Source organism: Cucurbita moschata, unplaced genomic scaffold, assembly GCF_002738365.1.
Source record: "Cucurbita moschata cultivar Rifu unplaced genomic scaffold, Cmos_1.0 Cmo_Scf00014, whole genome shotgun sequence".
NCBI lineage: Eukaryota > Viridiplantae > Streptophyta > Magnoliopsida > Cucurbitales > Cucurbitaceae > Cucurbita > Cucurbita moschata.
The window spans coordinates 3,707,047-3,720,270 of record NW_019268530.1 but is presented as its reverse complement, the minus strand read 5'-3'; the positions used below and the strand labels follow the sequence as shown (position 1 = coordinate 3,720,270).

Below are 13,224 nucleotides of genomic sequence, written 5' to 3'. Positions count from 1 at the left end.
TTTTTTTTTTTTTTTTTTTTTTTTTTTTTTTTTTTTTTTTTTTTTTTTTTTTTTTTTTTTTTTTTTTTTGTTCTTATATGAGAAATGATGATATGATTATTACTAATTTAAGGTTGGATCGATCATGAGCGATACAATGTTGAAACGATGACGTTATAGTTTTTGGTGGTTCTAAGCTAATGGTGGGTGGAGCTCTAATAATTAAAGATGTGATTAGTTAAAGTTTATGTATAATCGAGCCACTTGGGTCTATGCTCGAGTGATATGAATCAAAACGAAGAAAAGAAACATTGTTCTAATTACTATAAGATAAAATTTAGTTGCAATTAATGTCACGTTAAAGAAAAATCAAATTTTATTTGTGAAATCATGGATTCAAGCTACTTCAAATGGGACTTCGTACGTTCTTTGTGGTCATAAATTCTTGGGTCGATGATTGAAATCTAGATTTATGGTTCTTTAGTGATGTAATTTTATTTATTTACTTTTTAGGTTATATTTACATAATGACTAATTATGATGGTAAAGTATGAAGGTTACGATTCTTAAAATGTCTCGTAAAAGGCTAGAAGTTTTATTTTGAAACTATATAACATCTCGTATTTATTTTTACAATGGTATGCTATTTAGTTTGCATGTTTAGAATCATTGAAACTTAGTTAGTATGATATTGTGTGTGAAGTGATTTAAATCTCAAACAAATTTTTGTACCTTAATTATTTGGTGACTAAAATAATCTGGTAATTAATTTGATAGAATTTTAAAATTTTAAATAGAGTCGACTAAATAAAAGTAAAAATAATAATAATAATAAATGACCAAAGATTGAGCACTTTTATATGTGGAGATTTGTCGACGATTTTATTATTATTAGCTTCACCTTTCCACATTTAAATATCAAAATAACTTTTTAATTTAACTTATTTTTTCCAACGGCTATCTAGTTTATTATTTTATTTTATTTTATTTTATTTTTATCTCTTTCCACTTTACAAATCTTACTACCATGAGTATTTATTCCTCAATTATTGGCAATAATAATTTATGAAGTCAACATTAATTTACTCATGATACGTTAATAATTCATGCATAAATTATTACCCATTTCATTACATAAATTATCTTGAAAACAATTTATTATTTTTACTTTAAAATATTATTTTAGTCCATACATTTTAAATTTAGCTTCATTTATTTTAATTTATATATGTTTAATAAATCTTAAAATTTTAATCTTTAGCTTTATTTTTCATTATCTAATCTAAAAATCGAGAAAAACATAGTGGACCTAAATTCTTTATAAATTTATGTAGAGTAAGGCAATTCAAACCTACCACCTCTAAGAGAATATAGAAATATTTAAACGGTTGACCTAAGAGCATAAGTTGGTCATAACTCTTGATTACTAGAGCGGATCGTGTAGTTTGACAGATTATTTAACTAAAAATGTTTCATTAATATTTTTATTTTTAAAAATGGTGCTTGTTTTCTTCTTTTTTTAATCACGTTCTTCATTTATCCGATAAAAACATCTAAATTCTACTTCCACTAGTTTAGAAAATGATAACAAAACAAAACAATTCGTAGGTAACTAAAATTTTAAAACTAAAAGACTAAATAGCTATCGAACCGAAGGGTCGAAGAAGTTCATTAAATTGAAGAAGAGAATGGTAGGGGAAACAAGAAATAAAGAGTTGAGAGGGATGGTGAGTATAACAGGGGTGGTATGTTGATGCGTGAATGCGATGAATGCTAATATCCCTATCCTATATCCACTCTTTTAAGTCATTAAATTCAAAAAGGGAATACGAGGAGAGGGTATTTTACAGTGTCTGCGTACCCTCCAAACCAAAATCTTTCCCTGAATTTAGAACCAAGACAAAAATATGCTCGTGTTCCAACCAGGCTAACAATCTAGTTCACCCAAAAACAACGATACTTTTAGCATTTTTCGACCCTAACAACTCAAAATTCAAAGAAAAACTACGAAAAAAAAGCATCCAAGCTGAAACCCACTCATAAAAGGTCAAAACAAAAGAGAATCGACTATGTTCAAATATTTCTACCAGATCAATCATACATCAAAAGGCAATTTGAAAAAAAAAACAAAAGCATCCAAAAAGGGTTTAAAGGTTTTTTTTCTGTGGTCAAAAGTGTTAGAATTTCATAACCGTTACTGAAACCAACACCCTCACAGATGGCAAAAATGCCTGATGATAGACAGCATAAAAATATGATAAAAAGAAGGAATTGCTAACCCAATTCCCAAAGAACGTTAAAGAAAAAGTAAGCGTTTTGAATCTTCTTGCTAATAGAGATGAATTTTGCTCACAAAAGTTGGTGGGAAATTGGAAAAAAAGAAGGCTTACTTGGGCGCTGGCATGAGCAAAATTCATCATCTAATGAGACAAAACCTTCATAATATTGTCAAGCAAAATTAGAAGCAATGGAATCAATAATTGACAAAAAAGAATGCGTATAATGAAAGTAGAGGGTGGTTGAATCGTACGTTTTATGTAATCATTAGCAGTTTTTTAAAAGAAATAATCAAATATTAGATTCATGATTTGATATAATATTGAATTAATTGGCTCATAGCACCTATATCCAACCTTCTTTCTAGACTATAGGGTAGAGGAGAAAATTATATAAAATAAAATTTAAAAAATCATAAAGATGCCAAAATCAATATCCTACCCATATAAAAAGAATTTAGGATTAAAATAGAGGTCGCTATTCCAATCGTCCCACCACCTACTGATTCCTTTTAATTATTATTCAGCTTTGCAAAAGAAATTGATCCAAAAGCTAAAAAGATCTGATATCCTAGGCAATAACCAACTAAATTATTGTAAATGATAGCTGGAGAACTTTTCATTGATTTTGAGTCATCGTCACCATTCCATCAAAACCATCAAAACCTATGCATTGGCAATAGATTCAATGCTTTTCTAAACACTATGAGTTCGGTCTGGCCTACTAAGTACTAATCGAACAGGAATTCACAAGAGAATGAGTTTAAGCTATAATAATCACCTACTCAAGAATAATATAGAGCAGGAAGGTCAAATAGTTGTCTCGTGAGAATAGTCGAGATGCAGACAAACTGGCCTACATGTTCGTAGATTGATAACAACCGTAAGAGTATGGCACCTTAAATGTACCCACAACTAATTTCACGAGATAATTGTTAAAAATCCATGGAATCCTAATATCTAGAAGTAGATAGTATGAATAGTAGGTAGTGACCATCATGAGATTTGAACCTCTATCACAAAACTTCTTTAATTTGCCCCAATAACCACAGACCACATTAGGGGTAGTTGTCATTAACTGAATACTACACTCTTCTTTCTTCTTTTCTTCCTCAAGGGAATCATATGTAAGAGGGTGGGTGGGGCATGATCCTGTGTGAAAGCACTGATGAACCTCAAATGTGTAGCAGTACACATGTCCTTATGCTATTTATTACTTCCCACCCACCATTCATCTCCATTTTTTCTCCCAAGGATGAAAGGATCTATTTCCTTGTGATGCTGACTTAAAAGCCATTAAAGCCAGCACTACCAGACCCCACAAAATTATGAAGGGATATTTTTAATGAAAAGGAATTTTAAATGTTATCACTGGGATATATGACCACCTAACTCCCTACACTCACAATCTCTAAATAAGTTACTTTATTTTTTCACATATACACACACAAAAACGTTGTGCAATACAGCTCTACTCGTGAAGGATTTGGTGAAATCTATATGATCAGTAAGGCAAACCTAAATTGGTGGTGATCAATCAAAATCAATCAATAATATAGCTAAGCGTTTTGATTTTTTAAAACAAAGAAAGAGATTTAATCGCATGAAGTAACAGAGAGAGCTACACGGAGGTCGTTAGAAGTACCGCTTATGTACATTCGATGAGTCTCTATTGCCTCTCCTCGAGCTGTAGGGGTCGAATCTGCATAATGGTTTCCACTCACACGATCTCGCAGTGAAAAGATGATCTCCCTGAGGATTGGTTCGTGGCCATTGAAAAGGTTACCCATGCTCAAGACCTTCCTCCATGATTGACTGGCTGTAGGAGGAGTGAACAGGCTTGATATCGCCCCTCTTTCATGGCTTCTTACTAGCTGCTTTTTGTTAAACTCCTAAGAATGAAACACATTTAGAAGTGAAAGTCAGTACCAGACTGGAGCTGAGGTTAAAATGTTTCATCCAGGATGATCATAATGAGAGGTTATGACCAACATAACGAGAACAAGTGTAGATTTAACTTCAGTTTGGAGAAGTTTTTCTTATATATTAAATTTGAGGCTATATATATGTGTGTGTGTTTTAATCCCAAACGTTTGGGTATTCTTTCAATTCAGTCCCTATTGTTTAAAATGTTTCAATCTAATCTCTTATGGTCTTCTTAGTCCCTCGCTGGATTTTAGGTTAAATTACCAATTTAATTCTTATAGTTTTGAGAGTCAAAATTTAGTTTCTATAGTTTTAAATGTTAGAATTAGTTCATATGATTTGATAAAATCCTCGTAAATAGAAACTATAAAAACTATTTATGAAGTTTTATCAAAACACAGGGACATGATTCTAACTTTAAAATCAATCATAGTAGCTAAATTTTAACTTTCAGTGGCTAAATTTTAACTTTCAAATTTATAATATCCAGGTGATGATAAACCTTCATTGCATAGTACTCTTAATGAAAAGGTAAAGGTGGACATTTAGAGGAAAAAGAATATCAAAGAGAGAAGTTTCAAAATCCTCCCCAAATTTTCTTGAAAATTGGTAGAAATTTTGAAATTTATTTTCTAAGATGAATCTTCTTCTCCTCTCAATTCTATAGTTTCACTGAATAGTAATATTATGTCATGAAAGTTTATCATTAGCTAATTTAAAAAATTTTCAACAATTTCCAACGGTGAGGGACTAATTACATAAGGGACTAAATTAAAACTTCTAAAATAATAGTGACTATTAAAGAATTATCCAAACATTAAAGACTAAAGTATATATTTACCTAAATTTGAATATTTAAGGCCCCATTTCATAACCATTTGGCCTTTTTTAAAACAAATAAAAAATACCTATAAATATTACTTTCACCTATGGATTTCTTAGTTTTGTTATCTACACATGTAAGGTTATAAAAACTGTTAAAAAAAAAAAAAAAAGTGTTTACAAGAATTTGTTTTTGTTTTTGAAATTTGGCTCAAATGTATTCTTAAAAAAAGGAGAAACTCATGGTAGAGAAATAAGGAGAAAACAAGCACAATTTTCAAAAACCAAAAGTGGTAAAGAAATAAGAAGAAAACCAGCACAATTTTCAAAAACCAAAAGTTGTAAAGAAATAAGAAGAAAACGAGCATAATTTTCAAAAACCAAAGCCAAATGGTTATCAAACGGGGCGTAAGAAACCATAATATTATTGAAATGGAAAATTTTCAAGTATAAAGCCCTTTTTCTCAGGAAAGCCTATAAAATGATTACCGTTTCAAATTTATTGCTCGACATGCCAGTTCCCATTCTTGGCAGGTAAAATTCGTAGTAGTCTTTGAAGATTGCTTCAGACAGACGAGGTGCCTGTAATAATTTACGATGGAGAGAAGCCGCAAGAGCCATCAACTTCTCCACGTGCTCAAAAACAACACATAATCGTCTGAGGTCATCAATAACCTCACTCTCAGCAGACAAACGATTTCCTGCAGCATACTTGCATGACATAAACATGGGCTTCAAAGGAAAATGATTGTAATAAAAAAAACATGAAGATTATATATTTGTCTACCTTGCAAGAACTTCAAAACAGATGCCATAGTAGAGTAAAGTTGATCCATTTTAGTTTTCATCAGTTTCAATCCTCCATAGCTAGTCTGACTTAATGTATCTGCTCCAGCTTTGAAGGCAGTACAAACCATTTGCTCAAGTAATTGATGTGGTCGTAATGTCTCCAGGTAGTGGAGAATCTGCAGAATTCGAGATGTCATGAACAACAAAACTATGTACTCAAAAGTACAGGGTTTATTAGTACATAAAGGCAAACTCAATAAAAAATACTATTAATTACAGCTTCCCACTTTCAACAATCCAGGCGCACAAATGAAGTTTCTTTTTTTTTTTCTTTTTTTTTTTTTCTGATGGGAAACAAAGAAGGGAATATATATCATCAAAAGAGAAACGCACCGCCTCAAGGCCTTAGATATGAGGGGTCCCTAACCCTAGTTTGGAGGTTAATAAATAAAGAGCCTCTAGTCTTAATTGATGAGCGAGCACTGTGTTACCAAAAGAATTATGTAAAGCACTCCAAAAGGAGGCAGCAAACTGTACATTTTCGCAAAAAAGATTGAAAGGAGAAGTCTTATCTTGGTTATTATTCAACATCAAATTGCTTTGGTTAAAGTGCATTAATTGAAGTCCACATAAGCAGTAATAGTACTTGAACCATTCTTCGGCTGAACACAAATCTGCAGCCATACTAAAGTTCCGAAGTTTAGTCTGCCCTTAACCTTTCGGAGCTACTTACTGATGGGTTCTTCTTAAACTTACCACATTAACATGGTTGTAGACCAATTACTAAATGTAATATTGGCGTGCAATTTGGATGAAGCTGTTAATCCCTAAAAACGTAGGTTTTATTTTTCCTAATTATTTGTCTGTCATAAATGCTTTGAAACTAAAGTAACTCTGGGAAGCCATGATTGTCCTTATTCTACGACAACACATTCTTCCCAACCACAATGTTTCAAAATTCAGAAAGAACAAAAACATGAGTTTATATATCTAATAAATATACCTTTTCCCCTTCTCTATTTGGATCCAGCAGCGACTTCTGCTCTGAAACAGGCAAGGCGGGTGCATCATTCCATAGTTGTCGCCATAAATTCCCATGTTCAGACATTCTTTTCGACAAATGTCCTCGAGGAGGCCAGTTATCCTTAGAAGTTTCCGTAGCTGAGCCATTTGGTAAACCCTCATCCTTAGGATCAGAATCCTCCCAATCCCTCGGTGAATGCCACCGAATAAAGTCTTCAAAGACACCATCAGGGTTTGCTGCTTTAAATGCTGACATGTCTGCTCAAAATTCCAAAAATATTATTTACTAGAATATTGCAGTTACACTGAACTATGGCACAGAGAGAAGAAAAACTGAAATACAAACAAATTTTTTTTAATTGGGAAAGAATTGTACACTTGGCACATCACAATAAGAAGATACTACATCAACACAAATGGACTTTAGATTTCTGTCTTCTCGCACCAAGGTCTTGTAGTATTGAACAAATGACCATAGAGAGTAATAAGTATGAAAAACAATCAGATTTAAGATCAATTAAAATGTGAGCATTAAAAATGAGAATTTGATCCTTAAATATTACAATTACTAAAACAGTGGTCAGAGTAAAGTTGCAACCACCATAACTTCCATTATATACTTGGAACAGTTAAGTTAATCATCTTTGGTTCGCTATAAATGACTACATTTTGTAAACCAATATGGGCAAAAGAATTACTCAAACACTAGACCTTTCACCTAAACCAAAAGATTAGTTAGTTAATTGATATGTACGTAATTTGTTCTAATAATTTATTCATTTTTCCCTTTAACATGTTCTCCTCTAGTAACTGTATGGCTATATCTAAATCAACAAGTAGGGAAATGCAAGAAACTTAGTGTTTAGTAGCATAGTGATAACTTATTTATTAAAGGGTAAAATATATTTTTTCTCCCAAATAAAAATCTAGTTTCTGTGTTTCAAAACTAACACTTTTGGTTCTTGAGATTTAAATTTAATTTCTATTTGGTCCTTACGGTTTAAAAAAGTGACATGTTTAATCAGCTTAATGCAAGTTTACATCACATACTCCCCACACTGTAATAAATTTTGATGGAAAAAAATACTGGTCATTAAAAGAAATTTTTATTAACAAAACATTCCTTAATTAGGTTCTTTTTCCCAAAATTTCAGTTATTATGAGCCAAGGCCAATGTAGATGCAGTAATGATAGCAGAAAATCATTTAAAGTTATCACCTGAAGATAGAATATCTTTTTCCAACTGAGCAGAAAAATCCTGTCACAGAATACAATTATAATTTGGTTAAGAATCTTCCAAGCAGAGTAAATTAATGTACGAGAAAAAAAACAGAGTAAGTCATTGTTTTGATGGAAAAGAAATTGCAGGTACAGAACAGTATAAAGGTCATCATCCAAACATAAATACAAAAAATTTTATAGTTAAATTTCAAATTTGGTTAGTCCCTATGGTTTAAAATGTTAGAATGAGTTCCTATAGTTTGATAAATTTTAACTTTCTCCAAACCATAAGAATCCAATTTTATCATATAACAATGGTTGAAGGAAAAATCTCTGCTAATGTAGAACAAACATTCTTCAAAATGAATTACTGATGACTTCGACTGAGAATTTCAAATTACGATCACCGTAGACATTTGGAGTTTACTATCTTAATCTTGAATTTTCTTCCGCCAGAGCTATATTACAGCTCAGGACTGTAATATTTAGTACATTTGAAGTTCACTCTTCTCAGTAATGTCAGTCATGGCAGTGTTATAAACAAAGATGTCATCAATTAAATTTATGGGGGGAAAAATATAAGATGCAATAGCTGGAATCTTGTAAGAGGCACTAACAAATGAATCACCGAAGGCCTCCACAGCTTGGAGCCTTTCTTCATGCATGTCCTCCGTCATGAGTGGTGCATCCTATAATAACAAAATTAAAAATAAATAAATCCTTTTTTTTTTTTTTATTCAACCCGGATAGAACACAAGATTTCAGAGTGTGTGTAATAAGATCAACGTGTGTGTGCCCCCGCATGAGCATATATAAGAATTGGAATGGAAATTTGGAAAAAAACCTGGGTGAATGGAGCATGCATACTCTGGTATGAATTGAGAAGCATCATGGTTCCTACTATGCCAGCTGAACCACGTCTCGTTGAGTCTGTAGACTTTTGATCGGTAAATGATATCACATCTTCAGACTTGGTTCTCTCTTCGAACAGATTTCCTTTAGATTCAAACTCAACCTCTGGAGACAAATGGCTGCATATTTTGTCCAAAAAAAATGAAATAAAAAAAGAAACCATGTTTGATTTAATTTAAACTACAATTCCAAGAATTCATGTAGCCAATGTAGCAGATCAGCAGTATGCCCTAACCAATACAATCTAACATCAGAAACTCTCAGCCCTGTCTCCATTAAACCCTGAGAATATCTATCACAATCCTAGAATTACTATCTATCGTGTGCCAAACATTGTGACCGCAAATTTAAGTGTCTGTTGGAATAACGTCGGTAATAAATGAAGTATGAGGACAGGAAGGAAATGGTTTTATTCAGAAAAACACATCTGAAGTTTCTTTAAAAAAATGGTGTAATATATTAATATGAAATAATTTTATTGATGGTATAAAATAGTATCTATTTTTCAATTAAGTAAAACCGAAGAGCTCTCACTTCTTATTTCACCTGTCACATTTCCCATCAAAATTTTCACCAGGTGTCTGCATAGTGGATAAATCCTCGGAAACTGGACCATCTTCCTGCCAGTACGGTAATTTCAATGTTTCTTCCAGGTCAACAACAAAGAGCAACTTGGACAATGTAGAAAGTTGATGGCATTAAAATAGCAATAAGAAAATAACAATGTTGTGACCTCAGCACGAGGAGATTCGGGATCCTGGCTCTCAAGACAATCCTGAAACTCCTCAATAGACTGATGCTTCCTCTCGATGCATATAGCCAGCTGCAGAGCCACCAAAATCAAATTAGTTTTTTTTTCTTTTTTCTCCTGCCTTTGCAGTGGTATGCTGTTTTTATAAGAAACGCATGTTTCAATGATAGAATGAAAGAGGAAAAACTCGAAAACTGGAGTAGAGGTAATCCATTTTTTTCATCAGGTCATTTAAGCTGTAGTCGGTGAAAGGAAAAAATATTAACACCTACTAAAAGCCTGAAAAAAAAAGTATTTTTCAAAAAATCTTTCAGATGGGAGAGATTTGTTGCTGAAATCTCTATTGTTACTTTCCATATGAAGACACCAAAGGAAGGCTCGGACCACCTCAACCCATAAAATCTCTTTCTCCAAGGATGATCAACAAAATACAATATTCCAAAGCAGATCAACTTGACAAAAGTAAATAATAAGGGAGAAGAACAGTTTTTCAACCTCATAGTCTTTAGGTAAATGCCCCCTCCCAAGATCGCCTTACCACATTAAACTCTCCTCCCAGCACCCAGGGCTCATAGCTCTCCACTCTTGCAAACCAAAAGAAAGAATAATCTTTCCATTGACAAATGAAATATGCTAGAAAAAAAAAAAAAAAAAAGAAGATGAAGAACCCCAGCCCAAGGTAGGATTACGGATAAAAGTACAGAAGAGTATAGTGGGAGAGGCGGCTTCCATTTACACCAATATAAAGTTGAAGAAAACCAAATAAAAAAAAAAAAAGTGTCAAAGGGCTCCAAAGTGTTGTTGAAGACGCAGTTGGTTCTCTCAAGTTAAATCTTCCAAAAGGGAACCTTGTTAATATTAAATCCAGTCTTTTTCTCATCTTCGGAAGAGTGTCCTTTTCCAAAAGCTAGAGGAGAGGTCTGGCATTTTGTTAGGAAACGCAATATTTCACATGAGAGCATATAGAAAAGTGTTCCACCCAAAGAGATGATGTCACTGGCTTAAACACATCTTACTATGGAGTCACATTCACTAATAATACCAAACTGCAGATATTTGAAGTGTCAATGCCGGACATAAACAAATACCAAACTCAAGCACCCCCCCCCCCCCCCCCCCNNNNCCCCCCCCCCCCCCAAAAAAAAAAAAGCTACGTTGTATAAAAGAGTGCATGGAGGAAGTTTCTAAAATAAGTCTTTAGAAGATGTAAATAATTACCATCTGAAGTTTTTGGTTTATCAAACAACTAGAAAGGTCAATTGAACTGCTGATTGGCATTCGTGGCAAAGGTTGTACCTCGTCCCAACACCACCGGACTTCTCTAACAAACTCAACCCACAGCGTAGCTATTGCTGTAAATTCATTACATAGATACATAAATAATAAGAAAAAAATGAAACCAATAGACTGAAGAAACATGTCAACAACTGAATGTGCTAGTATTTATTCTCCTATCCACTAGATTTTACATGAGAGAGCCAGTATGTGGAACCATACCTCGTATGTTGCAGTTTCCAAACCATAGAACATGTAAACAAAACTGTGCAAAAAGAGAATCGAGGGCTGCAGCTTTAATTGCTTGAGAAGTCCTATGCTCACCCTTGGCAAAATAAGGGGATTTTTTTCCTGCACGTAATACATGGATGATTATATATCATACAACATCACTGTTAAGCATCAACCTGGATCTTACTGATCCTCTGAACTATGTTCTTGGACACATAGCTCAATAGACAATAATGTGTCTCCATTGCAGCTCCCATCTAAGGCGGGAATGCGCTGGAGATTTGTTAATAAGCTGCAAACTCGATATACTGAGAAATTTATAAATGACTGACATAATAAGGACAGCTATCACCGGCCACTTAAGCCATAAACAGCTAAAAGGTGTCTGAATTCTGAAAGATGCAATTGGTTACGATTTTCATGGATGCTGTGATGAGCATATTCATGTTTTTTTAAAATTTGCCACTTTTACCTTCATGAAAGAGTTCTTTAAGCACACGATCAATAACTGTGGGTGGAGGTACTGCTGTAGAAGACTTAAAATTATCTGAACCTGGGTTCTCAACTGCCAAAACAAAAAAGAGGACGGAGTACGTATTAAAACTAAACATTTACATGTAACTGCATGGTTATGAACAATACTTACCTGAGACAAAATCTTCCATAAATTGAGCTTGGAAGGACATATCTAATGCATCAATTAGAAGATACAACTGAGAGGAAAATCCAACTCTGTTTCCCATGGTGGTATCAGTTCTAAATAATCATGAAAAAATAAAAAATAAATTAAGATTTCTAGACGAAGTAGAACTACAAGGTACCTACAAAAATCAGTAGTCAACACATATGATTTATGCCCTCATATGAAATTTTATAGTTTAAATTAGAAGTTCAGCCCTTAACTTCGAGGTTTGTGTACATTTGGTCCTTGAATATTAAGTGTCCAATAGGTTCCAGAACTTTTAATTTTATATCTAATTAGTTTTTGAACTTCCAGTACCTGACAAATTTGAAATTTTTTATAACTAATTGATTTGTCAATTTTTTATAACTAATTGATAATTTGAATTTTGTGTCTAACAGAATCCTAAAATATCAAAAACAAATTCTAGCAGATCCATGAATTTTAAAAAATTCAAAAGACCATAGTCTAAATTTTGTAATTATGAAAGTTAAAAAATCAAGTAGATACAAACCTCAAAACTCAATGACTAAATTTGTAATTTAACAAATTTTATACATAAAATTCTTGATCAAATTCTCATTTATATAAAATTCTTGATCAAATTCTCATTTATTTAGGATCGGCAACAAAGTGAAAATCAATACTCAAGTAACATGCAACAAACAATGAAACATCGTAAAAGAAAACAGCAGGAAATGACGAACAATATAAGAAACTTCATTATTCAAAGAAACGTATACAAAATGCAATCACATTAACAAAAACATGATATCAAACCTTCAGCAAAAGCGTACAATGAGAAAAATGTCATGCACAGAATATGTATAATTCATCATTTAAAATCAATGAGTGTTTTTTCTACTTCGACAGATCGTTTAAATTTTTATTGATGTTATTCCTTACCTCTATGATACTCTAGAATACGAAGAAATTTTGTGTGAAATTGTGAAAAGACGTGTTCACTTACTGCCTCGTAACCTAGATTTTTATTTTTTAACAAATTGCAGTCACTTTAATCACTGGGTTTCTCTACCCTATCTCTTGCACCACAATCAAAGGAACAGAAAATTTATTTAGTAAAATGTTGTTGGAGTAGTTTTGTGGAAAGTTTTTCACAAGAGGAAATGGAATAGAACCTCTCACGCGGTGGAAAGAGATCCTTAACAAGTTTGGGGTGCTAAATTTTGGTGGCTCCTCCTTGAGGGTCCTTCCGCAATCTCATTGGCTTATTTCATTCATTTTGTAAATGAATGCTTTGTACTCAAAAAAAAAAAAAAAAAAAAAAAAAAAAAAAAAAAAAAAAAAAAAAAAAAAAAAAAAAAAAAAAAAAAAAA

General features: G+C 32.7%; 1 protein-coding gene across 2 annotated transcripts in view; it reads right to left on the bottom strand.

Annotated features, from left to right (window-relative positions):
• Positions 1–3,663: 3,663 nt before the first annotated feature.
• The window catches only part of LOC111452560 (rab3 GTPase-activating protein catalytic subunit), a 13,995-nt gene continuing 4,434 nt past the window's right edge, over positions 3,664–13,224 (bottom strand). Inside the window, exons 10-22 of one of the 2 annotated variants that reach the window (XM_023093336.1) lie at positions 11,852–11,961; positions 11,678–11,770; positions 11,197–11,325; positions 10,918–11,051; positions 9,682–9,771; positions 9,495–9,568; positions 8,881–9,067; positions 8,654–8,725; positions 8,034–8,073; positions 6,796–7,073; positions 5,791–5,968; positions 5,493–5,704; positions 3,664–4,147 (exon numbers count right to left, since the gene is read on the bottom strand). In XM_023093336.1, coding sequence (XP_022949104.1) covers positions 3,851–4,147; positions 5,493–5,704; positions 5,791–5,968; positions 6,796–7,073; positions 8,034–8,073; positions 8,654–8,725; positions 8,881–9,067; positions 9,495–9,568; positions 9,682–9,771; positions 10,918–11,051; positions 11,197–11,325; positions 11,678–11,770; positions 11,852–11,961 — 1,894 coding nt within the window. In that variant the 3' untranslated portion in view covers positions 3,664–3,850. The remainder of the gene's footprint in view (positions 4,148–5,492; positions 5,705–5,790; positions 5,969–6,795; positions 7,074–8,033; positions 8,074–8,653; positions 8,726–8,880; positions 9,068–9,494; positions 9,569–9,681; positions 9,772–10,917; positions 11,052–11,196; positions 11,326–11,677; positions 11,771–11,851; positions 11,962–13,224) is intronic. The other variant, XM_023093337.1, reaches the window with a different exon arrangement.